The sequence below is a fragment of the Lycium barbarum genome, chromosome 7, assembly GCF_019175385.1.
Source record: "Lycium barbarum isolate Lr01 chromosome 7, ASM1917538v2, whole genome shotgun sequence".
In the NCBI taxonomy this organism is placed as follows: Eukaryota; Viridiplantae; Streptophyta; class Magnoliopsida; order Solanales; family Solanaceae; genus Lycium; species Lycium barbarum.
In genome coordinates, this window is record NC_083343.1 from 127,160,406 (window position 1) to 127,188,166 (window position 27,761).

At 34.0% G+C, this 27,761-nt stretch overlaps 3 protein-coding genes across 4 annotated transcripts; 2 read left to right on the forward strand and 1 right to left on the reverse strand.

Annotated features, from left to right (window-relative positions):
- Window positions 1-9,517: 9,517 nt before the first annotated feature.
- Window positions 9,518-12,925, forward strand: LOC132604305 (probable uridine nucleosidase 2). Of its 2 annotated transcripts, XM_060317755.1 has the most exons (9): window positions 9,522-9,756; window positions 9,942-10,057; window positions 10,648-10,707; window positions 10,809-10,994; window positions 11,073-11,177; window positions 11,277-11,373; window positions 11,979-12,086; window positions 12,176-12,311; window positions 12,577-12,925. In XM_060317755.1, the coding sequence occupies exons 1-9, from the start codon at window positions 9,708-9,710 to the stop codon at window positions 12,683-12,685; spliced, it is 966 nt and encodes a 321-aa protein (XP_060173738.1). In that variant the 5' UTR covers window positions 9,522-9,707; the 3' UTR covers window positions 12,686-12,925. The 2 variants fall into 2 exon arrangements, with proteins under 2 accessions (XP_060173739.1, XP_060173738.1); XM_060317756.1 differs by lacking the exon at window positions 11,979-12,086 and having other exon boundaries at window positions 9,518-9,756.
- Window positions 12,926-13,139: 214 nt separating this feature from the next.
- LOC132604303 (la-related protein 6B-like) lies at window positions 13,140-17,607 on the reverse strand. The gene is made up of 10 exons (XM_060317754.1): window positions 16,777-17,607; window positions 16,339-16,420; window positions 16,143-16,237; window positions 15,736-15,807; window positions 15,484-15,563; window positions 15,280-15,379; window positions 14,965-15,012; window positions 14,802-14,870; window positions 14,336-14,482; window positions 13,140-13,945 (listed from the first exon to the last, which is right to left on the reverse strand). The coding sequence occupies exons 1-10, from the start codon at window positions 17,320-17,322 to the stop codon at window positions 13,631-13,633; spliced, it is 1,554 nt and encodes a 517-aa protein (XP_060173737.1). The 5' UTR covers window positions 17,323-17,607; the 3' UTR covers window positions 13,140-13,630.
- Window positions 17,608-21,887: 4,280 nt separating this feature from the next.
- Window positions 21,888-27,443, forward strand: LOC132604306 (vacuolar protein sorting-associated protein 20 homolog 2-like). Its single transcript, XM_060317757.1, has 6 exons — window positions 21,888-22,385; window positions 24,220-24,372; window positions 24,480-24,632; window positions 26,185-26,268; window positions 26,838-27,003; window positions 27,108-27,443. The coding sequence occupies exons 1-6, from the start codon at window positions 22,284-22,286 to the stop codon at window positions 27,131-27,133; spliced, it is 684 nt and encodes a 227-aa protein (XP_060173740.1). The 5' UTR covers window positions 21,888-22,283; the 3' UTR covers window positions 27,134-27,443.
- The last annotated feature ends 318 nt before the right edge of the window (window positions 27,444-27,761 follow it).

Here is a 27,761-nt window from a genome sequence, read left to right on the forward strand (position 1 = left end):
ATGATATTTATTGATCAATGTAGAGAAAAGACATGTTTTAACCCTTGAACTTGGCACGAAAACTCAGTTTGGAAACTAAACTTAACTTCTATTTATTTACCCCCCTTAACAACTTACGTTTCAATTATTTTTCACCCTAAAAAAATAATATCACTCTCACAATGGGAGGTGTATTACACTCGCGCCATGTCATTGTCACATCAATGCCACATCATTGCCACGTCGTTGCCACATCATTGCCATGTCAAAATTACCAACACTTCATTTTTTGTGTTTCTTTTAATATTTTTTCTCTTTCTCTTTCTTCTTCTTTCTCCTCATCCTCACCCTACTTTTAACAACCACTATGCCACCGCTGCTGCCGCCGCTGCTGCCACCACCGCAAAAAAATCATTATTATTATCAATCCAAAAAAAAAATCACCACCACCATATTTAACCCACATCCACAACCACCACCATCATCTCCCCCAACAAATTTTATCCATTTCCTTCTCAAATTAGTCCCACTTACACTTAAACTCGTCAAAATTGGTTGTTTTGGTTGTTATTGTTAGCCATTATTAGCATTATTATTAGCAAACTCATTTCTTCCATAACCATTATTCCATAACTTTATTTTTGAAAGAAAATAAAAATCAAAATCAAGAACCACCATCTTTAACCCACATCCACAACCACCACCATCATCTCGCCCAATAAATTTTATCCAATTCCTTCTCAAATTAGTCCTACTTACACTTAAATTCGTCCAAATTGATTGTTTTGGTTGGCAATTATTAGTATTATTATTAGCAAACCCATTTCTTCCATAACTTTATTTTTGAAAGAAAACAAAAATCAAAATCAAGAAACCCAAAAATGGTGAAAATGAAAATAAAAGAATGATGAGAATATAGAGAGAAAGAGGGATTTGTGAAGAAGAAGAAGAAGAAGAAGGAAGGTGATGGGGGTGGGGCTGTGGCGGGGGGGGGGGGGGGGTTGTGAAGAAGAAGAAGAAGCAGCTGTGGCGGGGGGGGGGGGGGGGGGGGGGCTGTGAAGAAGAAGAAGAAGCATATTTATTTTATTTTTTAATTTATAATATATATATATATATGAGTGGGTCCACTTTTTTTGTTTTCCACTCTCTTAATTATTATTATTATTATTATTATTATTATTATTATTATTATTATTTTTGTCACGTCAGCATTTGGGGTGGAAAATAATTGAAACGTAAGTTGTTAAGGGGGGTAAATAAATACAACTTAAGTTTAGTTGCTAAAGTGAGTTTTCGTGCCAAGTTCAGGGGTTAAAACATGTCTTTTCTCATCAATGTATAATCCTTAATCAATTTGATGTATTTTGAGTCAGGAAAGATGATTTACTAAGTCAGTATGCACTAAATCGAGTGATCATTTGAGTGAATTAATGTGAACTACTTGATTTACCCATATTTAGTGATAAACAAAGGAAATCAGCGATATTTAATGATCAATGTATAATACTTAATCAATTTGATGTATTTTGAGTCAGGAAAGATGATCTACTAAGTTAGTATGCACTAAATTGAGTGATCATTAGAGTGAATTGATGTGAACTACTTGATTCACCCATATTTAGTGATAAACAACGGAAATCAATGATATTTTGTGATCAATGTATAATACTTAATCAATTTGATGTATTTTGAGTCAAGAGAGACGATCTACTAAGCCAGTATGCACTAAATCGAGTGATCATTAGAGTGATTTGATGCGAACTACTTGATTCACCCATATTTAGTGTTAAACAAAGGAAATAAATGGTATTTAGTGATATATATATATATATATATATATATATATATATATATATATATATATATATATATATATATATATATCTACTAACATCCTTAATGGATTAGATAGTAATTTCATGGATTAGATGGACAATTCTAAGTGTATTCTTCCTAAATCAAATGATCATTAGAGTGATTTGATGTGAATTACTTAATTCGATCATATTTAGTGATAAAAAAAATGAATTCAATGTTATTCAGTATAAACAAAGGAGTTCAATGTGATCAATATCGTGAATATGTTGCAACAATTGAGGAGTTGTTGCAACATATGAGATATCTGCTGCAACATATGAGTAAGTTGTTACAATAATTCAAACAAGGTGATTAATCTGTTGCAACAACTACACAACTTTCTTAAACATCTGATCTATCTGTTGAAACATATTAGTAACTTGTTGTAACTTCTTCAACAAATATATGATTTGTTGCAACAATTAACCCATCTGTTGCGACATATTTTTTAGTTTTTGCAATAATTTAAGCAATTGTTTGTTTTTTTCCAACAAGGTGAGTAATTTGTTGCAACAACTAAGCAACTTGTTGAAACAGATTAGTAACTTGTTGAAACAAATTAGTAACTTGTTGCAACTTCTTCAACAACTGTATGCATCTGTTGCAAAAATTAGTAAGCAAAATAAATAAGTTCATAAACAGAAATTGTTCAACAGCCACCTTGGCTCCAAATACCACAACTAATCAAAATAAATAAGTTCATAAACATCAATCACAAATAACATAAAAGAGAAAAAAAAATTTGTTAAACAACCACCTTAGCTCCAAATACCACAACTTAAGTAATAATTTGTTCAGTAACTGCCTTCTGGGGTGTAGCAGATTTCCTTGATCTACTCCATCTCCTTAATTTCCATCATTAGTTTCTTCATCTTCTTGTTCTTCTTCACTTTCTTCATTTGTATCTACTGCTTCTTGGCATTGTTCTTCATCTCTTTCTGAGGATTGATTGTCAGTTTGGCTATCAATTTGACTATATATTTCCTCAACATTTGCTGATTCATAAATAGATTGTCTACACTTGTTGCAATAACTACAAATCTGTAGGATATCTTCTACAAACAGAACCAAATAACTGAAGCTATGTCCAACAGATTTGTAGTTGTCGCAACAGATTGTCTACTTGTTGCAACAAGTGTAGAACTTGTTGCAACAACTACAAATCTGTAGGATATCTTCTATAAACAGAACCAAATAACTGAAGCTATGTCCAACAGATTTGTAGTTGTTGCAACAGATTGTCTATTTGATACAACAAGTGTAGAGCTTGTTGCAACAACTACAAATATGTTGGATATCTTCTACAAACAGAAGCAAATAACTGAAGTTATGTCCAACAGATTAGTGAGTCATTGCAACAGATTGTCTACTTGTTGCAAAAAGTGTAGAACTTGTTGCAACAACTACAAATCTGTTGGTTATCTTCTACAAACAGAACCAGATAAATACCAGGACAAGAACAAAAAAACTATCTATTGGATATATTTTCCTAAACCCTGAACCATATCAGGACAACAACAGAAAAACCATCCATTTCATTACAAACACACAACAACAACAACCTGGATTTTATCCAAACTTTTCCTAAACCCAAAAAAAAAAATAAAAAAAAATCAGAACTTCCTTTCAAGATTTTTTTTTTTTTTTTTAGTGTGTGGGGGTGCAAAAAACCAAAAATAAAAACTTTTCAAAACTTTTTTTTAAAAACAATTTTTTTTTTGGTTGGGTGGGGGAAGTAAGAAATCAAAAATAAATAAATTCAAAACTTCTTTTCAAGAAAAAACATTTTTTTGGGTGGTGTGTGTGGGGGTTGCAAAAAAACAAAAATAAAAACTTTGCAAAACTTATTTTTTAAAAATAATTTTTTTTGGAAGGGTGGTGATTGCAAACAAACAAAAAGAAAAACTTTTCTAAACTTTTTTTAAAAAAATAATTTTTTGTTGGGGGGGGGGGGGGGTGAGGGGTGGCAGGAAGAGGAGTAGGGGCTGTTAAAAAAAATTGGGTTGGGAGGAGGAGGAGGAGGAGGGGGGCTGGTGAAAAAGTAAATAAAAAATATCAAAACTTAAAAAAAAAAATTGGGGGTGGGGGGTGGGGTGGGTGTCACACCCCATTTTAACCCCGGAGAGTTAATTAGGGAGTACGACATATTGGAGATTCCTGTTTTTGTTTGTTTTGTTTTAAGGAGTCGCCACCTAATTATTTATGGTGAATTAGGACACCTAAAATTTATTAAAGTTATGTTTAAGGTCTGCGAAACTTAAGGTTCTAGGTAAGGGTTCAATTAGTCTAAAGGGAAGGTATTAGGCACCCTTTAAGACCCATTAACAATGGTTAACCGACCGGACTAAAATTTGATTAGGCTAAGTGTAAATATAGTATTATAGAAAAAAAAAGAAAAGTAGTTTTGTAAATATGACTAAAGTTATAGATAAATATATAAGATTGCTATTTAAAATAGAACTTGTAAAATAATAATAATTTGTATAAAAGAGTACTTTTAATGCTATTTTGAAAAATACGACTTATAAATGTTGTTAAGATTTTTAAACGAAAGTGTAATAATAATGTTTAAGATAATACTTGTAGAAAATGTAGTGATTTAACAAGAGTTTAGTTATAAATAAATCAAAAGAAACGGAATGAGTAATATTCATATGTATCCCGAATAGGAATTGCGCCAACTAGCAAATTAAAATGTATTTGTAAAGTTATTGTAAGATTAATATTAATGTTTTAACAAATGTGTATTTCAAGCGTTCTAAGATAAAAGAGTGAATGTTGATTCTTTTTGACTCAAATATATAGTCAAGCTATTTAAAAATTATTCCAAATAAATGTTATAGATACTATACAAGTAGTTTAGAACATAACTAGAAGTGAATGTAATTTGTGGAATTAACTACCCATAACTAAACTAAAACCCTTAATGTCACTAAGATTTATCTAAATTAACAAACAACAAAATGTTAGTCATACAAGGTAAAACAAGAAATACAACAAAATAAGATAGGAGGAAAGAAGAGCAAATGGAACAGTCCATTTATGGACTGCTGCTGCAGCCTATTTTGCTATTGGGCTTCAGCCCAGAAAGTCCCTTTTTTGTTGTTGTTGTTGTTGTTGTGGGCAGGCTGGTCAAGAAGAGGCCATGTTGGGCTTTTATCCCAACACCAAACACGGAGGAAGACGAGTCCGAGGGACTCGTATGCGATAGTCATGCATAAACACGAAAGAAAAACGATTAGTATACAATCAATAAACAAGGTTTAAACATGTAAAATATAATTCAAAACAAATCGATAGATTATGTATACACTGTGTATAGTCGAGTATATCTCATGTATACACATTCATGAAGAAAAGATTAAGGAAAGCACATGAATATACATTCAGTCATATGCCCAAACCGCCTTGACCAATTTTAAGGAAAGCACTTAATGTTCAGCGGACATAGTCAACGAACAACAACATGGATCAAGTAGAGCATTATGAATCTGATTGAGCATATAGCAAGAAAAAGCAAGCTCTTAGAGAAATCGTAGACATTTGTGGAAGCACTTTCAGGATGCAAGAAAGCAAATACCAATTGTAGAAGGACGTAGCAGTTCTATATAACATTTAGACAGTAAGGCAAACAAATTGAACTACTATGGATGGGTCTTAAGTACAGAATCTAGACAGTCAAACAACCTCTCCAGGTGCTAGTTAACCCATCAAGCATGCTGCCTAAGTGTTCTCGGCAGCTCTGACTAAACAAGATATCCAACCAGCGCAACGTAATCAAACTAATCACTCACACAAGTACACAGATTCCTGCTAGTGCAGGAGTGTAAATAACATGCCCTTCTATACTTTACATGAGCTCACATAAATCCAAACAGGCATAATCATGAATTAAACAACTTGATGACCAGCTTACCCTTTTCGGACTCAACAGAAACAGCTGTCATATAAAGTAATACCAAATGAAAAGATTTCACATTATCAAAGGACTTGGATACAACACAAAGGGAAAATGACATGTGTTTCAACCATAGGGGACTGATTTCATCATACGAATTTAAACACAAATATCAATTAGAGTGACATATGCAAATGAGCTTACTAGCACATGAGCAGGCCTAAGTATGCAAGAGAGATGCAGGAGGAAATGCATAAGTGCATACATATGAAATTCATATCAAAGACCTTAATGACACCAAACAATAATAACCAAATCAAACACATACTCCTTTGAAGGGCAAAGAAGAGTAGTAACAACAGCTGTAGGCAAAGCAAAAGGGAAGAGGTAACAAACAGCAGTGACAGAATTAGTGCAGGGGGTTGATAAACTTGGGCTGTTAGCAAGTAGCAATTATAACATGTGAATTGGCAGAAATTTGCGAGTATAACATGATCTTAAGGTTAAATATGAACTGTAACAATCAAGCAACAAGATTACAGATAACTCCTATTGGTCCTTATGAAAGTTAACTTAAATAATTTTTTAAGCATGATATTGTATCATATCAGTTTCGCAACAGAACAAAGAGAATGAGATCTTGAATCAAACTATAAGTGGAAAATAAGGCAGGCTTTAAGCATAATTCATCATAGAGTGCATCTGAGAACACATTTAGACTATAAACTAGGGAGGAAGAGTCCTATTCTATTCCAAACTAACCCATCACAAATGTCAAAAAAGTGAATCATCTAATGTCTTTAAAAGATCACACGAACTATCATTTATTTCTTTGAACAGAAGGGTAAAGAGAAGACGACAAATGAGCATATTGCAGTCACTTGACTAAAAAATGAAGGCTAGAAAGATTCAAATGAAACAGCAAAGTAGAGATTAAAGAGAATGTTTTGGAAATGTGCTCATTTGTTCACTTATAAACAGCAAGGTAAAGCAAAGTAAAACCTTTATCAAAGTAAAGCATTTCTCATTTGATCACACGACAAAAGGGGGAAAAGTAAACAGCGAATTAAGCATATTGATCCAGATCATTCAATCGTGACTCAACCTGAAACTAAACATGATGAAGGCAAACTAACAACAAACAGCTCTGTAAGACAGTGAAACTACGTCACATAAGCACTTAAGCGCGTCTTAGTGGCATGTTAAACTAAATAGCAAATTAGGCATAGAACCACACCACACAAAGGTTCAATTATACAGAGGCGGGAACATTCAATACACTTACATGCACTACATACAGGCATAAACATGCTAATAAAAACTTAAAATTAGCTGAACTGAATTAAGGAATGAGCAGACAGATTCTACTGGTAGCTAAGCTGGAAACTAAACCATATTAAAACACGAATATCATTCAAGTAAGATGCTGGACAACATCTATAAACACATAATCAAACAATACTCAAACTAAACAAATTTGCAAACACCACTGCTTCACTAACTAAAAAAAACTGACACAATCATCTATTAATATTAACAAATATCAAACCAACCTAACAGCTAACTATCGAACCAACGAAACACTTCAACGTATGAAACAAACAGAAAGTACTGAAGCTGCTAATAAACAGATAACGAAGGGAGATTTACCGACCTTTTGTGGGTACAGTGAAGTGGGGCGTCGACGTCGTCGAATCTACGCTCGAACTCGAACGAAATAAACGATGCTTTCGATTAAAACCCAGAATTGATTGTGTGAAAATATGGTGATTTAGAGTAATCCGGCTAAAGTTCACCGGAAAAGTGAAAACTATGGTTGGAAAATGGTGAGTGTCCCTAAACACTGAATCAATTCCTAAACTCCAAAAAAAATCCCCCCAAACGTTGAACGATCCCCCTTCAAAACTGAATCCTCATCATATTTATTGGGTTTCATTTGTGTTAAAATAAAGAGTGGAGCGTATGAGAGAGAGGAGCGGGGGACAGGGGAGAGTGGAGACGACAGGGAATATGGAAGAGATAGGCGTGGGGGGACAAGGGAGAGTGGGAGAGAGCGTGAGACGAAGAAAGAGAGAGAGGTGGAAGTGGAGGGGCGGCGGTTTTTTTTTTTAAGGAGAAAGAGAGGACGAAGGAGGCGGGTGAGGGAAAAAAGGGAAAAGGATAGGGTTTAGGTTAAAAGGGAAAGTTGGACCGGGTCGGGTCGGGTAATGGGCTGGTCCGTTTGGGCTGGCCTATTAATTTAAATATGGGCTGATAATGTGGGTTGAGTATTAAAATGTGGGATAATTATTTGGGTATGAAAAAAATAATATTGTATTTGTATTTTGGCCATTAATTTGGCTGAAAAATATTAGTCCTACCTCCGTTATTTAATTATTTTTGGGCTTCTAATTTAATAACTGATACAACATGTACTATGTAAAGACAATAAATGATTAATACGTAAAAGAATAAATATTTTACAAAGTGTTGTCTTGTAATTAATTTAACGATTCCAAACCCGAAAACGAGACGATGACTAACCGTTTGAAATTTGTGATAAAGTAATGCTTATAATGTTTAAAAATAAAAGTTGTGATATTAATAGTAGTAGCAATAAAACATTGTGAAAAATAAAGTATTTAGCTCGTCAGTAAATTTAAAACCCGGGTAAATTAAATAAAAGAGGGACAAAATTGGGTGTCAACAGTGGGGATGTGGGGCGGGGGGAGACGTGGGAGGAGGAGAAGGGGGGCTGGTGGATTTTTTGGGATTAAGTTGGGATTTTTTTTATATTTTGTAAAAGATTTAGAAGTTTTAAAAATTATTATTCAGTCCCATTTAACTTAATCATATTTTTAAGATTGGTCAAACTTGTCAGCATTTCTAATTAGTAAACTTTTTTGTCACCTTTAGTTTATTTTTCCAAATAGGTGCATCGTTTTGTTGTTAATTTAAGAGTTTCAAATCTAATATATTTTCTTAAGCAAATAAGTCTCTAACAATGAATGCCAATTACTTTTAAAAAATAGCAGGAGTATTTAATTTATTAATCTTACCACCTGGCACAGGTAATTATTCAAATACAGAGCTATCCAAATTAATACACTATTCTAACCCTTATGTTAAATGAGTACTTTTCACATAATTTTAGAATATATAATTTTATTTTTAAAAAAATTGAAATTGAAAAATTAAAATATCTATGCCCCAACTCATACAAAAAATTATACGTTTTGCCCTTGTACACGGAACAACTTTTTTGGTAAAATCAAAATCGGCTTTTCGCAAAACGTTATAGATTAGTATTATTTTCTTAATACAAAAAAACGATTTATTTTCTGATCAAAGATAACATTTTTTTCTTCTTTTATTTTTAGTTTATTTCTTTGAAGAAGGGGAGGGTTGGAACACCGTAAAGTTGTCTCCGTGTGGCCTATAGATCACGAGTTCGAACCGTAGAAATAACTATTAATACTTGCACCACATAGACTGTCCACAACATTGCCCAGTGCACCAGACTGCCCTTTTCTTATTTTTATTTCGTCGAAATCTTGCCAATTTTCCATCCCATTCCAAAAATTCATTACACAAGGGAAACATAAATGACAATCATTTACTAACTGCCAGTACCTGGCAGGGTCCAAGTGTTTCCAACAGCCTAAAACAGCAATTATAGAGTCAAAACTTCTGGTACTTACCCGAAAATAACTGTAACTGTTAAGAAAAATGCAACAAAATTGTTACTGAACAGAAATAAAAACAGTAATAGCTTATCAAAAATAATACTTTCTCGGGTCATTGCCTTGAAAGCGTTTTCGCTAAATCGTGTAAACCGGTCTCTCCAGAAGAAGTAAGAAAAGAAAAAAGACCCACAAAAATTCTTTATTCTTTGCATTATCAAAAAGGTTTAGTGCCAACACTGTTTACTTTCCCATTTTGTTGTCATCAACCCTTTCTGATTCTGTTTTCATTCATTTGCATAATCCAAAAAATGGCAGCAGAAAGGAAAAAAGTCATCATTGACACTGACCCTGGAATTGGTATTTTTGCTTTTTCACTATTCAGAAAAATTCTATAGAGATACATGTTAGCTTAAGGAACAATCTCCACTTCATCTAAGATTGTTTTTATTTTCTTTTTTCTGCATAGTAACTAGCGTTTGAGCTGAATTGAGCATTTCAAGATTCAACTGTTGAGTTAATTGAGCTGTTATGATCATGTTCAGATGATGCAATAGCAATATTTGTGGCATTTCAATCTCCTGAAATAGAGGTGATTGGGCTCACAACAATATTTGGTAATGTCCACACAACTCTGGCCACCAGAAATGCTTTACATCTGGTAAAGTTCCTAGCTTTCTTTGAACTAATTCCTAGCACTATTTAGTATTCAATATGCTATTGGATAACCTCTAAAGTTTGCAAGTTCTTGGAGTAAGTTTTGCTGCCAATTAGGCTTTAGCAGAATTATACTCTACTCCTTCCATTCCATTTGATAAGGCGGTGATTCACTAGACACGAAGTTTAAGAAGAACGGAAGAAAGACTTTTTACTCATTAAAAGTATCCCTAGGACTCATTAGTAGAGCCACAGTGCTACCCAGCAGAACCCATTAATTTTGACTCAAACTCTCTATTGTGTTTAAAAATTCATTTAATATGTACAAATAATCTATTCAGAACCCAGTAAAAAAATGTGGTCTAGAACCTGTAACTAAAAATCCTGGCTCCGCCTCTAGTAGAACTTGTGGTCTGTAAACATTTCTAGGGATAATGGCTATAAGAGCATGTCATGGTAATATGAGAAGTTTAGTTTTGAAATATAGAAAGGAGACATTCTTTAAGAACAGACTAGAAAAGAAAGAGCGAAAAAGTATCTTTTAGTTCTTTTTTCCATAAGCATGGACGTTGATTTCCGGTCTTGATGATTCAGTTGGAGGTAGCTGAGAAGTCAGATATTCCAGTGGCTGAAGGCTCGCATATTACAATCACCGTATGTACAGCTTAACTCCTTGTTCAGTTATCTGTCTTACTGCTTAACTTTTTTCTCTCACAAAACTTCTACTGCGGACTTTGTTTAATTTTCATGTAAAGGAAGGAGCAAAACTTCAAAGTACCGGTCATGTTCATGGCACGGATGGACTGGGGAACCAAAACATTCATCCACCCAAAGGAAAGCCTATTGAACAGACTGCAGCTGAATTTCTCATTCAACAAGCTCGTATTTACCCCGGAAAGGTCACTGTTGTGGCCTTGGGACCCCCTACAAATATAGCACTTGTAAGTATCACATCTTCCAACTGAATTTTACATATCAAACTAATAAAAATAATGTTCACCATATCTGTGTATGAGTAGGCCATTCAGTTGGATCCTGAATTTTTTAAAAACATCGGCCAAATTGTTGTTCTTGGTGGTGCTTTTGCTGTAAATGGAAATGTGAATCCAGCAGCTGAGGCTAATGTAAGTTGCTAATGGACACACCCATATATGTGCTTCAACTTCTCCGATTTACTTTTTGAATTTTTTTTCCTCATACCCTTTATTCCTCGTCTGTGCAAGATCTTCAAAGATCCAACTGCTGCTGATATTGTATTTACCAGTGGTGCTGATGTTCTTGTTGTTGGATTAAATATTACACATCAAGTGGTCCTTACAGGTAATCTTTTCTTTGTTGCTTAAGTTATATAACTAGTTGCTTAGATACTGTACAGATTCCGGTCCTCATTCATTTCATACCTTCGAGTCACTGTGCCTTAGTGGTGGGGTCATTTTTAGGCCACTTGGCTAATGGCGAAGCTTTTTGTGCCAAAAACGAAACGGAGGATGAAATTGTCCTATTTCAAACAGTGTAGAGGCAAAGTTAACCCTTTTCCCTATAAATAAAAAGGATAGAGAGAAAGCTGAAAACTAACTAGCTATTGCCACAGAGAACAATATAGTGAACATGCCTATTTATAAGCTTACATTCAAACCAAAAAAACCAGTAAAATCCTCACCTACCATCACAATTTAAGCACCTATTCTACTTTTTTTGACTAACAAATTTTGAAAAATAGGAACTACTCTAACAAACAAAAGGATAATCCATCTTCTTATAGAGTAGAATTCTCATATATTTCATCATCATGTTAAGTTGAACCTAAACCTTACTGAGCCTTAGACTTTCCTGTTCTTCCTTTCTGTAGTAAAAGGTACGAGTTAAGTGCCGAGGGGCTCATTTTAGTTAACTTCTCTAAAATAGCATCTATCTACTCTTGGTAGATTCTGATCGTGGCGAGTTGGCAAAGTCTAATGGAAAATTTGCCAAGTACCTCTGCAAGCTTTTGGATGTCTATTTCGATTATCACCATACTGCATACAGCACAAGAGGTCTGTCGTGTGCAAAGTTAGTTGTTTCCATATTTCTCATCTGTGCCTATTCATTGTCTTGATGTTACCGGAATTGGGTCTCTATGTAGGTGTTTTCCTTCATGATCCAACTGCCTTACTTGCTGCTGTTAATCCATCGGTTTTCACCTATTCAGAAGGTGTGGTTCGAGTTCAGACTGTTGGCATCACAAAGGGTCTCACAATCTTTTATAACAAGAAGAAAAGGTATTTGGTTCACAATTCCTTTTTTTTTTTTTCCTTTTTCTCTGTTTTTACATGTCATTTGATAAAAGTTTTCAAAGCCAGCATCTTCTTTACTGCACTGGCTGATTAACTAAGTTGACATTGTATTCTAGAAGGAAAATGGACAAAAGGATTAAGCTAAGTTGACATTGTATTCGATTTGTACTCAAAGTACTTGCTCTCCTTCTAATGGTTTAAGCCTTTTACTTCATCTTATAATTATTTCATCTGCTATTGGATTTTGAAGATTTGCTGAAGTCACTGAATGGTCTGATGAACCCTCAATCAAAGTGGCAGTAACAGTTGATGCTCCTAAAGTTCTCAAACTAGTAATGGAGCGACTCCTCAATTCTTAAAAGTATTCATATGGTATAAGAGCACTTATCGTCAACAATGTTATTTGTTTTTCTGCACTCAATACTTGAAATCTCCTTCAGAAATTTATAGAGATGGGAAAGTTGTATGCTATGAAGTCAGGTTATGGATAGATCACCATGGTAATAACTTGCTTGTTTGTTGTTATTGTGTCATCTCAATAAATGAATGTAAGTGATGTACATTTCTGTTTTTGAACTGTTTACATCAAGTTATCTGCAGAGGCTGCGCTCCACATTGTCATCATAGTTGATTCTCTTTTAAAATCAAAATGTTCTACATAGTTGTCTGCTTTAAAAATGGTGAAGGGATAGTTTACATAATTTTTGATGTTGCAAGATGATTCTAACAAGAACTTTTTACTTTGAAAAGGGAAAAATTTCACTGTTCTTTATTATCAAAAAATTGCTCAATTTTGCCCTCTGTTACAATTTTGATGCATTCATGGCCTTGTTGTTAGCAAATGTCTCGTATTTTCCCTTGACATTAATATCTCCACTGTGAGATGGGTGGACCCTATGTGTCCAAATTCTTCAAGGTAAAAGGTCTAAGTTTATCCCTCAAATTTTGACTTTGGTTTACCCATAGGACCTTGCACTTGGAACAAGAGTCATGTGATCATGCAAATAAATTTCCTATGAGCAATCTCCATTAATTTACATAGGATAGAACTATAGATAATATTCAATTTCTGTTAGTATACACAAAAACTAAGATGAAGCTAGAGGGGAGAGAGGGAAGAGGAAGATTCTTTGCTACATCTGTATAACTTTACGTTAATCCCTCAGGTTTTGCTTCATAAACACGATGGAAGCCCTAGTGAAGAAAAATAACAAATCGACACTGCAAAAAAAAGAGCACGTTCCCACTTCTCCATTTGGAAATGCTCACACGAGTAGCCACCCGACCACATAACCACATACTCATTATGCTGTTTTAATCGCAACTGGCTTACCTCGACCCATGGAGAATCCCCTAGTGCCATCTGGCATGCGAGGCACAGAAGCTTGCTTGACTGGTGCTGACTGTTCAGAAAGCATTGAGGGCTGCCCTGCTAGACTAAAACGGTTGATGCTTGACAGCGAACTCCCCACACTGTGTGCACGCCTCATACTTGACGGGGAAGTCCCTAAATGACCTCCACGGTTGTTTTGAAGAAACTGAGGACGTCCACGTCCTTGACCCCCCTTAACCCAACTGCGATTGAGCCCTTTCCTCTGCCCATCGATGCCATGCTCCTCCTGCCAGGTAAAACACCAACAAAATAAACTCACAGTCATTCACTACATTACATAACAGAGGAACGTTATACTCCCTTCGTTTTAGTTTGTTTGTCGTAGTTTGCCTAGGCGCGGAGTTTAAGAAAATAAAGAAGACTTTTGAATCTTGTGGTCTTAAGCTAAAAGATATGTAAATGTACTAAAATTCCTTTTAATCTTGTGGCCTTAAACATGCCATGTGGGATGTTAAAACTAAAAAGTTGCCAAATTAGGAAAGAGATTTTTTGTTTTTTTTGTTAATCAAAACTGAAAAGAGATTTTCTTTTTTGAAACTGATTAAAAAGGAAAGTAAGAAACTAAATTGAATCAGAGAGAGTATCTTGTTCATATTTGAAAGATGACAACACTTACTGCAAGGTCATTCAAGTGAGTATCAAAGTGGTGCCACAAGTCGTCATTATGTTTCTCGCTGGCCTCTGATCCTGAAGTATCGTCGTCCTTGAAGTTGAGCTCACTCTCATATCCAACTTTCTTCCCTCTAGTTTGACCAGATTTTCCCTGTGAGTTCAACCAAAATCCATAAGTACTTAACGGACAGAATCCAATACTTCCGAGTCGTCCTATAAGTGAAGCCAGAGGCCACAAGAGGACTCAAATTTATTTGGACCTTAAGAATCTTAATAATGTCAGGATCAGGAACACTAATCATCAGTTCTGAAACCCACAGTACAACCACCTTACATCACTAATTTTGCTACAAAAGTTGAACTTGTGTAATCTTACATTTGTATTTCACTAAAAGGCAAGTAGAAAACCTTCATTCTTTTAGGATGCAGTTTAAAATTAGCTATCAGGGAATAATATGTCCGACACATACCGTGCACCTGTTCAGTATACGGACTTTTAGACCATTTCTCCAGTTATCTTCATCATTTAGCTCCATAACCTGCAAAATAAGATTGCAAAGGGTTAAACCGTTAAAGGATGCCAGAGAGATGATCCAGGCTCTCAATAATAAACAATAGCTTTTATTTACTTACCGCCTTCTCAGCCAATTCAACTGATTCATATTCCACAAATGCATGCAACTGCATTTAGTTTAGTTATTTCAATTCAGATTCTAGAAATGAATAAGATATTCCAAAGATTAAGATAGACAATACAAACTATTCTACAAGCCAGGCTTCCGAAAAATAGTAGCAGCAAGAGTTTTACTCGTTTTTGGTTTCATTATTTTGCAGCTAGCAATATGCATTGTCAGCTGTAGTCAACAGATTTTCGTTAACTCCAACTTGAGATTCGTCATTTCATCAATTCAAGACTTAAAACTAGAAAATCAAATGTCTGATGTGCACCTTGTTACTATAAAGCGTACTATCTGACTTTCCAGTTCTAGATGCTGAAGAAGCTCCACCATTGGAAGACTGAGGTTGGCATGTACGAATCATTTTTACACTGACACAATTAGTCAAGAAATGAGTCTCAAAAACACTGTTGATTTTTTAAAAATCTAATTTCCTTAAACCATCTTGTTTATAGCTGCATGAAAACTAGTATACCTTCCAACTGTTGAGAAAATCTTCATGAGGTTCTGGTGGCAGTGGTCGTCGGGTAAATTCTCAGCAACCACTATGCGAGACTAAAAAAATACAGAATCAAAGTGTTAAAAGCGACAACATTGACAAAAATATGTGATGCAACGATTGGTGGGAATATAAATGCTTCACAAACTCGTAAACCTTGTTCTAACATCATGATTGCACTGCTCAAAACAGAAAGTGAAACCACTAGCCTTAGAAAAATAAACTTACTTGCAGCTCTTCCAAGTCCTTTTCACCCAGCGGATATTGACGTCGAACCTTTCTTCCGTCTTCACTAACCACCTAGCAGCAGAGAAATCAAATAAATAAATATGTATAATGACTAAATTACAAAGAAAATGAATGCAAGATATCAAGACCTTAATCGTGGACACATGTGAATTGCAAGTAGCATAAAGATTTCACACAGAGTGAGATCTTCTTAAGGTGGGATGGGGATCAGGTACGGGGTTCAACATCTACTATATATACATAAAAGAAATTTTGACCTTGTATATACAGTGTGATTTTCCGATGAAGGAAGTTCAGATGAACCCTTTCCCCCCTCTAACTTCGCCCCTGATGGGGATGGTAAATGGGAGAGGGGGAAGGTGAGGAGGCGAAAAGGAAAAACTCACAAGCTTATTGGAGGTCCGCAGAATTTTCGCTATCTGGGCATGACTACTTGTAAGAGCTTTAATCTTCTTGAATGATGCAACCACAGACATTGGTACTACAACATGGAAAAAACATCAAAAAATTCATCAGAAAATTTGAACTTTGAAATATCAATGAAGACAATGATTACTTTAGTAAGGCTAACAAAAATCATACCAAATCCTTCTGGATCCTTGAACATAATCCTTATTAGATGATCAGTTGTAGCCAAATTTATATCACTAAAATAAAACTCCACCTAAAAAGAATGTAAACAAATCCCAGTAAGGCGAGCAACGAAAGAAAATTCCAATAAATATTTCATATATATATCACCTCTTTTTCTCTCCCTATTAACAACAAACTAAGCCTCAGTCCCAGACAAGCTGAGGTTAGCTATATGAATCCCCACTTCTTCATATAGATCAAACAAAGAAAAATTGGAGTTTTCTATTTGGAATCATTACTTTAAATGAATCATTTTAAATGCATATTTATTATATAGGCATGTAAAACGTGGGAGCTAATTGTGTGCAAGAAACAACATACAGTAATCATAAAAAATAATGTAGAAACACATTTGATTAACAGTTATAGAAAGATATATATGTTTACCTGATTAACAATTTTTTGACAAGCTTCATCACTTAACCTTTCTGAATCAGCACCAATAACCACCACCGCGGGCATACCACCATGATCAACAAATCCTCTTCCAATGCCACCATATGGATATTGCACAGGCAATTGAGATGCATAAATATAATTCTGTACAGGAACATGTGTAGTGATCTGATGAAAAGTGGCAGACGGTGTTGTAATAACATGCACCACGGTCTGTCCACTTTGAGTGATCACAGGCCCTGACCCTGGCCCGGGCCCGATCCTGCTTCCAGGCCGAGGTGACTCGGCCCGTGAAGGCAACATGGACGCCAATGAAGGCGAGGAAGACGATTTTGCCAACATGGCAGATGACAATGATGGAGAGGACGAGCTTCGCGGTATAAATGCAGATGCACGAGCGTTAAGTTTTGTTAAAGAAGAATTCCTAGATGGAGAAGAACAAGGTGTTGATTCAAATGTATGGTCAAGATCAAGAGAAGCTGATGAAGATGTAGCTGATGGTGAATTTAATGACTCGAAGAATAACGTATCATCCATAACAATACAAGAAATGATCAAGAACTCGTCTTATATTATATAGATACAGATACAGATATAAATTATTATTATTTTTTTGAAGCGAGCGATTTCTTGATTAGTTTTTTTTTTTTTTTCTTATTTCTTCTTCGTTTTCGTTATGGTTTTTTCGTTTTCACTTTCCCCCTGAAGATGGGGGAAAGGGGAAAGGAAAAATGAGGAGATTTCAATGAAAGTAAGAACCAAAAATGAAGAAGAAAATGGGGAGAGAATGGAGAAGAGTTCTCGGTTTTAAGTTTGTTACTTGAATTAACTATTTATACTTTTTGCCTTAATACTGTAACTGCTCAATTTTATTTGTTATTTTTTTTTTCCTTTTCTCGTTCACTGATTTTGTAATTTAAAAATAGTTGTGACATGTGTAAGAAAGAGGAAGAAAAACGCGTAAATTAGATCATACCTCTGAATGGAAAGTAACAATTCAATCATCGGATTACCACTCAATATTCACTCACTAAAGTTAGCGTGGGAGTTTGAATTTTTTCCTATTTTTTATTTGTTATTCGAAAAAATATTTAAGAAGGTAAATGGACAAGTTCTTACTCCTTTGTAGACACATAAATTTGATATTACAAATTGCAATTAAGAGATTAAACCTAATCCTTTATAATTAGAGCGTTTGGTTTAAAAATCTGATGCAGGAATCAGAAATGATAATGTAGGATGATATAGGCAATATAATATATGAACGAAAATTATTACTTAGTTAAGTGTGTATATGAAGGTTTTATTATCCCATGTTTAGAATAATACAAAGAAATAACATACTACTATGGAAATGTAGTGTCTAAAATGGTTCCAAATTATCTCTAAAAGTTAAATTCAGGTCCCTAAAAGTTAGTAGTAACCGGAAAAGTCTGATCTTCGTGTTATCTAAGAGTTCCTGACGGTGAGTTTTAATTACTTGTCCTTAATAATTACAAAATTGTGAAGGCCTTATTTTGATATAACGATAAGTTTTACTGGTATTACGAGTTTTTAAGGAGAAACAATATTGCTCTTAAGATATATATGTACATGTTTGAATTGCATGTTCAGATTGTATTGCATAATATTGTTAATTTAAACATAATATGTGTTATGACTGAAATTTAAGTTTCTTATAATAAAAGACCGTCTCGTCACGGATAGTTTTCTCTTTTTTTCTAGAATATTATTCCAGAAAACTGTTTGGACATAGCACAATCACAATTTTCCGAAATTCGAAAAGCTCCAAAAGCTGTTTTCACAATTTTCATTCAAAGAGCTTGTTTGGCTGGACTTAAAATAAGCAGCTTATAAGCCAAAAAAAAAAAAAAATTGGGATAGGCTATTTTTTTTTTTTTTTGGCTTATAAGTTGTTTTAGATAAGCTAAGCCAAATTGGCCCAGTTATTTTTTTGGGCTTACTTTATCCACAAAATAGCTTTAAGCTGGCCAGTCAAACACTCAAAAAAATTGAAAACAGCTTATAAGCAACTTATAAGTCAATCCAAACGGGCTCAAAATCACTCACAAAAATTCAAAAACAACTCTAACTTGTATTCTTATCCAAACACAACTCCAATTTCATATTCATATTTAATTACTTTATATTTTATTCATATTTAATTACTTTTCCAATTTCTAAATACCATTTTCAACTTGAAAACAAATAAGTACTACTATTTTTCAAATTTCACAATTGTTATGTCCACATGCGCACAAAGAAAAAACTCATTTTATGCAATTAACAACTACTACTAATTTGGTATGTTGGAAACTTGGAATAGATAATTAATAATAGGGATTTACAAAGAAAACCGACAAATCGCACCAAACCGACAATCCGAGAAAAAAAACCAGACTAATTGTTTGCTTTGACTTGGTTTGATATTTAAAAAAAAAAATCCTAATCATAATTGGTTTGGTTTGGTTTTAACTAAAAAAAGTCAAACCGAACCAAACTAACCCGACATTATATGTATATGTATACAATTTTTAAAAATATTTTATATATAAAAACATTTATTTGTGATGTAATTTCACATATTGTTTCACGCTTGGACTTAGAATTTTGAATGGTCCAATACGTTTTATAGTCCATAGAACTCAAATAAAGTCAAAATCAATATTATGCTAACAAAAGAAATTCAATTCTAGCACTAGGAATAACAATAATGTCGAATATCTACTAATCTTAAGTTTGCATTGGTTTAGTCAGTGCAAATACATTTAATTTAGTTTTTCTTTAATATTTAGTCATATGTAATTAGTACTTATTAGCCGTACTTATTTTAGCACGATTTAGTACCTTTAGATTTTGATCATTTTTATAATGGCTTAGCAATTTCATTATTTTTTTTGTTGAATATTTTAGTATAACATCATCACTAAATTTCACATTTAGTGTTATTTTCTTAAGAAACAGCTTAATTAGATAGTTGTATCTTACTAGGACTAAAGAAATATTTGAAACACAAGTTATATGTTTTGTATGAAGACTTTACCCAAAAAAACTGAAAAATCCGAGAAAACCCGAAGTTGGAAAACTCATTTTTATTAGTTTGGTTTGATTTGTAGATTTAAAAACCCGACACAATTAATTTAGTTTGGTATTTGAAAAATCTAAACCAACCCGATCCATGTACACCCCTAGTTAACAAATACCAAAACTGCTTATAGGTAAACTTAAGGAACTAAATATGTGTAAGAGCATCTTAGAATGATGATATTAGACATATTCCAAATTTAAAGGACTATTCTGTTAAAATCTCCATTGCTAAGGAGTATCTACTATCATTTTTTAAGGGAGAAGGGTCAAAAATACCCCTCTACTTTGAGAAAAGGCTTAAAAATATCCTTCATTATAAATTTGGATAAAAAATATTCCTCCCGTTACTAAAGTTTTCAAATATACCCGTGTCTTAAGGAAAATTTCCAACATAACCCGATTTCATTTTTAAACCCGCTGCATTTAAATCGGATCCAACTAAATAAAAACCCCATATGGGTTACACGCTCTCATGCTGGTGGCTCCAGATGTAGGACTCGGAAACAAGTTGGTCGCATATGAGTTTTTTATGTAGTTGGATCAGGTTTAAAAATGAAATCGAGTTATGTTGGGGATTTGCATTAAGACGAGGATATATCTGAAAACTTTAATGACCGGAAGGGTATTTTTTACTCAAATTTGTTTTAGCCCTTTTGCCAGAGTAAAGGTATAATTTTAGGGATAATTACACTCAGTATCAATTGGGGTACCAATGCTACTAAATTTAGCCCATATTTGAGTTTCTTGCCCACAGTAACTCATCTTCAGTTTAAACAAAAATTACTTTTCAAAAAATGACCTATTCCCCTCTTCCTCCCCCTCTCTCTCCACTGCCTCCTTCTTTTTAATTTTTTTTAATTTTTTAATTTTTTTTAGACCGCTTCCTTTTTTTTAATTTTAATTTTTTTTGTTTTTTTTTTTTTTAATTTCCCATCTCCCTCTGTCACAATTTTTTTTTAATTTCCCATCTCCCTCCGTCACGCCGCATCTTTGATGTTTGAACAATTGGTTTTGGTGGTGGTGTTGGAGTTCGTCGGAGAACGGAACTCCGGCGATGATTGTATATGAGTGTATAATATTGTATGTCGGTGTATATGGGTGTATACGCGGGAGAACGGAACTCCGACGATGACTATATATGGGTGTATATGAGTGTATATGGGTGTATAATATTGTATATGGGTGTATATGGATATATGGGTTATAATATTACATAATATTGTATATGGGTGTATTATATTGAATAATATTGTATATGAGTGTATATGAATGTATATGGATATATGAGTTATAATATTGTATAATATTGTATATGGGTGTATAATATTATATATGAATTTATATGGGTGTATAATATTGTATACGGGTGTATACGGGGGTCTATGGATCCATAAGGGTTATAATATTGTATATGAGTGTATAATATTTGTATATAGGTGTATATGAATGTATATGGGTGTATGGATTATAATTTTTGTATAATATTGTATATGAGTATATGGATTATAATGTTGTAGTCCCTCCGAATAAAAAAAAAGTCCACTTAGCCTTTTTTTTCTTGAGTAAAAAAAAGAGTCCACTTATGAAATCATGAAAGATTAATCCTGTTTTTTCATATTTGTCCCTATTAAGTGTTATATGATCAAATCTCAATGCTTATTTAATTAGGGGTAATTTAGTTAAATTAGCTATTTTTGTCTAGGAGTTAGTGGTTTCTTAAGAGATGTGCAAATGACTAAGTAGACTTTTTTTTATCCGGAGAGAATATAATATTATATATAAGTGTATATGGGTGTATATACGTATATGAATTATAATATTCTATTAAAAAAACTAAAAAAATAATAGTAAAAAAATTTAAAAAAATAAAAAAGGAGGCACTCCAATAAAAAAAATTAAAAAAATAAAAACAAAAAAGAAGGAGGCAGTGGAGAGAGAGGGGGGAAGAGGGAAGTTTTGACTTAGAGCTTTACAATATAAGTTTTAGGCTATTTGTTTTGCAAGGTAAGTGATCCAATTTTATATTTATGAAATTCCCCTCGTATTTTTTACTCTTTTCCCTTTTTTTAATCCTAAAGAAGAATTCTTCTTCTACCTTTGCACCTCTCCTCTACACCAAAAAAAAAAGGTTCAAAACTTGCGACTGTAACATTAGTTTGTACACTTTTCTTCATTAGATGATTGTCTAGGATTATCCGATCCCCAGATTTCATATTTTCATTTCATTCTTTCAGCTCATATTGAGGTCAATTACCAATATCTAAGCAAGGGGTTTTTTTTTTTGTATTTTCACAAAAGGGTCTTTGCATAGAGAGATGCAAGACCTTAATTTTGTTCTAAAATAAATAAAATTGATTGTTTTGGTGGTCTTTAAATTCTTTTTTCTTTTGGTGGGTGTTTGAATTTGAGAAATGGGAAATATATTTGTGAAGAAACCAAAGATAACTGAAGTTGATAAAGCAATTCTTTCTTTAAAGACTCAAAGGCGTAAACTTGCTCAATATCAACAACAGGTATATATATTCTTTTTTTTTTTTTACCCTTTCTTGAAATTATAAATATAGTTTTATTTTTGGTGGGGTAAAGTTAAATTGCTTAGTTTTATTGATTCTTTGGAGCTAAATGGAATATAAGAAAAGATAGATCAATGGGTAGTCTTTGGATTTGTAAGTTTTGGTTTTTGTGGAGAATTGTAAGGTGAAATTATGAAATTTTCAGATAGAAGTTATATAACTCATCAATGATGTTAATACAGGGTTTATTATCTTGAGTTTAATTTATATAATTACTCCCTCCGTCCCAATATAAGTGTCTTAGTTCGATTAGGCACGCAGTTTAAGAAATAAAGGGAAACTTTTGAATCTTGTGATCTTAAATTAAAGATGTGTGTAGTCTTTTAAATCTTGTGGTCTTAAACTTGCCATGTAGGATGTTGGAATTGGAAAACTTACTAAATATAGAAAGAGACACTCCTTTTGGGACTGATCAAAATAAGAAAGTAACACACTGAAATTAGGACGGAGGGAGTATGTGTTACAGTATTCTAGGAATTAGTTCTTTTCTTGTCTGTATTTGCATAATATTGGCATGCGATGAGTTTAAATAGAGTAACATGGTCAGCGAGCGTTCATATTACCGACCCTGACTTGTTTGGGACTGAGGCGTAGTTGTTGTTGTTTCTTCCTTAACCATAATGTGATGCATAGAGGAGCTTTATTTCAAAGTTTCTATATTTCTGAATGAATATGCCAGCTCTTCCACAGGGAGAAACAGTTAGTAACTGAACTTCGCATTACCGAGAATATTCGGAAAATTTACGATAGACATTACATACTCCGCATCTCAATGGCTATTTTATAGGGTAAGAGATGTTTGACAGCTCGTTCTTGCTTTCTACACATAAGAGATCTATTATGCAGTGGTTATGATTAAAAAACATACTCCCTCCATTTCAATTAGGTGAACCTATTTGATTGGGCACGAAGTTTAAGAAAGAAGAGAAGACTTTTAAACTTGTGGTCTAAATTAGTCCATATTTTGTGTGGCTATAAATCATTGCATGAAGGTAAATTGTTTCCAAATACAGAAAAGGGTCATTCTTTTTGGCACGGTCTAATAAGGAAATAGGTTCATATAAATTGAAATTGATGGAGTAGTATATTTCATACAATGGTTTTTCACTTTTGTAGAAGTTGTTGGAGTAATTACCGCTTCATATGATGCTGATGATAAGAAAAAAAAAAAGAGCCTTAGATGGAGCTTTTCGTCTTCTATAATTGCTATCCAAGGAAACAATCTGTCAACTCCATTTCTGGATGCACATCAAAACCATATGGCCTAGATATAAGTTCACTTACCACCTCTAGTTCAAAGCAATTACCTTCTATACAAAACCTCAAGTCCCAGTATCAACCATTGCTTGAAATGATGGAAATTTCTTTGTTTATATCATATTTCCTGATAAAAATAATTAAAAAAAATGGCATTCTTAGGTATCATTGAAACTGGACGTGCAGCAAATTTTTATCCACTTATCCTTAATAGGAGTACGTCAGAATGCTAACACCCCAAAAAAGTTTGAAAAGTAATAAAGGAAAGAAACCCCTAAAGTTAGATGGGTATAAGTTAGTTTTACATGAGGCAGGGGAAGTTTCTTGGGATTCTGTTAAAAGATGCAACGGAAGGTTCAAGATGATTGTCCACCTTAAGAACTTAAGGTTCTCTCCTTTTTCTTGGTGCCAAAGGCTCCACTTGGGGAATGATTTACAAGATGTCCTCAAGGAAAATTCTACTGGATTAATGTTAGTTTCGGACCTGCTAATCTGTTCTGTTATTCTTTTCTTTCAGTTGGATGCTGTCATTGAAGCTGAGAAACAAGCTGCAAAAGACTTGCTACGTGAAAAGAAGAAAGAGAGGGCCCTTTTAGCATTGAAAAAGAAGAAAGTGCAAGAAGAACTATTAAAGCAAGTTGATGTCTGGCTCATAAATGTCGAGCAGCAAGTAATTCTTCTTAATTCAGTCCCATACTTTTACTACCATGCTATATGCCCTTATTTCTTTTAAGAATTTAATTTTTTTTTTCTGATTCTATGTGCAAATTCTTTTAGTTGGCAGATATTGAACTGACAAGCAAGCAGAAGGCTGTCTTTGAGAGTTTGAAAACTGGAAATAATGCAATCAAAGCAATTCAAAGTGAAATCAACCTAGAGGATGTTCAAAAGTTAATGGATGATACTGCAGAGGCAAAAGCTTATCAAGATGTAAGTTCTTTTAATATCTAATCCCCTTCTCTTTTAGATATGGTTGTATCTAATTAATTTTGTGAGATTTGGGAGTTCATTCATGCTTGAATAGTGCTAGTAGTTTTGATGTATTGCCGAAAGAGAGATGAGAGAAAGGTAAGGGGAAGAAATGAGAAAGTTAACAGGAAAGAGATTTAGCAAGGGGGATTGGACAAAGACGGAAAGAAACAATAAGTGGAGGGAGAGATTATAATAGGGTAGAATTCATGTATATATAAAAGATACTTATAGAATAAGAGCCTCTAACAAGCTAGAACTTTTGTTACGATTAAGGTTCTATCTGTATCTAAAGGCACGAATAAAACCTAACTAAGTCTAGTTGACAACAGTTGGAGATAGAGATAGTGATCAGAGATAAAATCTGAATATAAAAGATCCAACATAATCTGAAAATAAAAATGACTTAATCTAAAAAGCTGGAACACATGTAAAGATGCTATTTATTGAGAATCGCGTCTTTTTTTTAAATTCTCGGCTCTTTTGCTTCTATCCTGTATAAGCAGTTCCCCCGAGTTTCATATTAATGAAACCATTACTTTAAACAACCACAATAACTATGTCTCAATCCCAAGTAGTTAGGATCAACTGCATGAATCCTCAGTAACTTTGTTGCTGACTTGTATCAATTGAACTTAAAAAAAACTTAGGTTCTTCAGCACTATAAACTCTCTATATTTTCTATTGACGAACCAATATTTAACCAGACTAAAAGACTCATAACAAACTTTATACCTAATGTAAATGTACTAACATGATTAAACTTTAATCCCAACTAGTTGGTATTGCCTAAATGAATCATTCTATCCATTGTGCCCTAGTTTGCACGGATTCCAAGAGATTGTAATCTGTTATTCTTTTCATATAATGGAACTGCCGAGCCTCTGATCTATTTCCTGAAATGATTTTCTTTCCATCAGGAAGTAAGTTTCTTGATATTATCCCTGTAATCGCTCTTACCTATGTATTGTAATGGAGAAAATGAATCATTTTCTCTATTCATGCATTTGAGCAAATAATTTGATGTCCTTAATTGAAGGGGGAGCTTTGGCGTACGTCCTTAATTGATGGGGGAGCTTTGGCGTAACTGGTAAAGTTGCCGCCATGTGACCAGGAGGTCACGAATTCGAGCCTGAAAACAGCCTCTTGCAGAAATGCAGGGTAAAGGCTGCGTATAATAGGCCCTTGTGGTCTGGCCCTTCCCCAGATCCCGCGCATAGCGGGAGCTTAGTGCACCAGGGCTGCCTTTTATTGTATGCTCGTATACATTTTCATTTCCACACTTCTAGCTTTCATTTACCTTCTCCAGATCTATATACATGTATTTGTTTCTTTCTCCTTTTTTTCATTTAGAGTATTCAATTTGAGAGACAGCAACATTCTATTTCATATATTCTTAGGTTCTCACAGTCAATAGCAAATGCAATATGGAAAAAGATCAGCTTGACAGTGAAGACCAGTCCCTTTCCTGGATTGTCTTTTTTTGTGTGTGACTGCTCGTATTCTTTTGCAGGAAGTCAATGCTATTCTTGGAGAGAAGCTATCTGCTGAAGATGAGGAGGAAGTTTTAGCAGAATTTGAGAATCTGGAATCTCAGGTCTGTCTATTTTTTTATGCAGGCAATTGGTGCTAAAACTTATCTCACTTCTTTGCGGACTATATTGTTTTTTTCTTGATGACACCATGACAGCTTTGCTGCAGCTATTTCAGCTTAAACTACAAATTGTCCTTCATTTTTTTTTCACCACAAATCATCTTAATTTTGCCTACTTATTCTGGCTACACTTCCCTTTTCCAGCTGAGAAATAATCCACTGCACTAAATGATCACCTTTGCTATAGCACTACAACTTTATGGAATTCTAGTATAATACTCCCTGTTTCATATTGATGCTTCTCCTTCTTTTGAGGAAGCAAAAACTTGCAATTACTAAATAAGACACTGTTATAAGTCTACCTAGAGTTCTAGATGCCTTCGGAACCTTGAAAGCTATTGTTTTCCCATCCCTTGATATAATGATGCTCCTTCCGATTCATTTTGTATCTTAGTTTGACTGAGCACCGAGTTTAAGAAAGTAAAGAAGACTTTTGAAACTTGTGATCTTAATATGTGCCTGCCATTTTTTGAAGAACTAATATTTTACCTGATGCTGGAAAATTTGTACAGTTAACGCTTCAAGATCTGCCAGAAGTTCCTTCTGCAGCACCTTCTGCTGAAAACGTTGAAGAGAAACTGGATCTACCTGACGTACCAACAAAAGCACCAGTCATTACAGAAGCTGTTATGGAGGACACTGAAGATACTTCAGCTGGCGTGTCTGTGCAAAAGAAAGGTTGTTTTTTTTGTCTTCCTTATTCTTATATATACACAGTCACATACACAAACATCTTTTCTTAATTATGTGTTGTTCTGATTTTTTCGTTCAAATTTGCACAGTACTGGAGGAACCAATACCTGCTTGATTCCACCGCAACTTGGTTGGTTCATAAGTTCGAATTTGGTGAAATTTATCAGAAAGAATGTCAAGTTTCAGAATGCTATGAAAGTCTTCTCGATGCTGAGAATTTGTAATTTATTCAAAAATTTCTATCATCTCTTGTGATTTGTGCAAATTGTGGTCGTATTTCTGGGTTATATTTGTACAGTGCTTTTGTGAGTTGTTGACACATACCAAGTCATTTACCATTATCTTTATTCTCATGTCTGAGCAGTTTCCTATATTTCTGCTACTTTTGTATTATGCAAGAAGAAAGCTAATTGTTCTTGTTTCAATATGATGCTGGTTTATGTCATGTTCCTAAGCTTGATGAACATATACTACTGTAAAGCACTTAAGCATGTCACCTAGCGGTTAATCTAGTGGATGAAATTTAAGGGATTAGGTGTTCAAATCCCAGTTGAGACAAAATACTAGTATGTGAAATTTTCTCATCTGCTGAATATTTGCGTGTAAAGTGCTTGGTACATGTGTTTGGCTGGAGATAGCAACTGTCTAGTGCTATAGTCTACAGGATTTCCATTTTTCGTTTGATCAGTATGAGAATCCATTTATAGAGGCTTAAGTTCTAAGATTTTGATCTCCTCTATCGT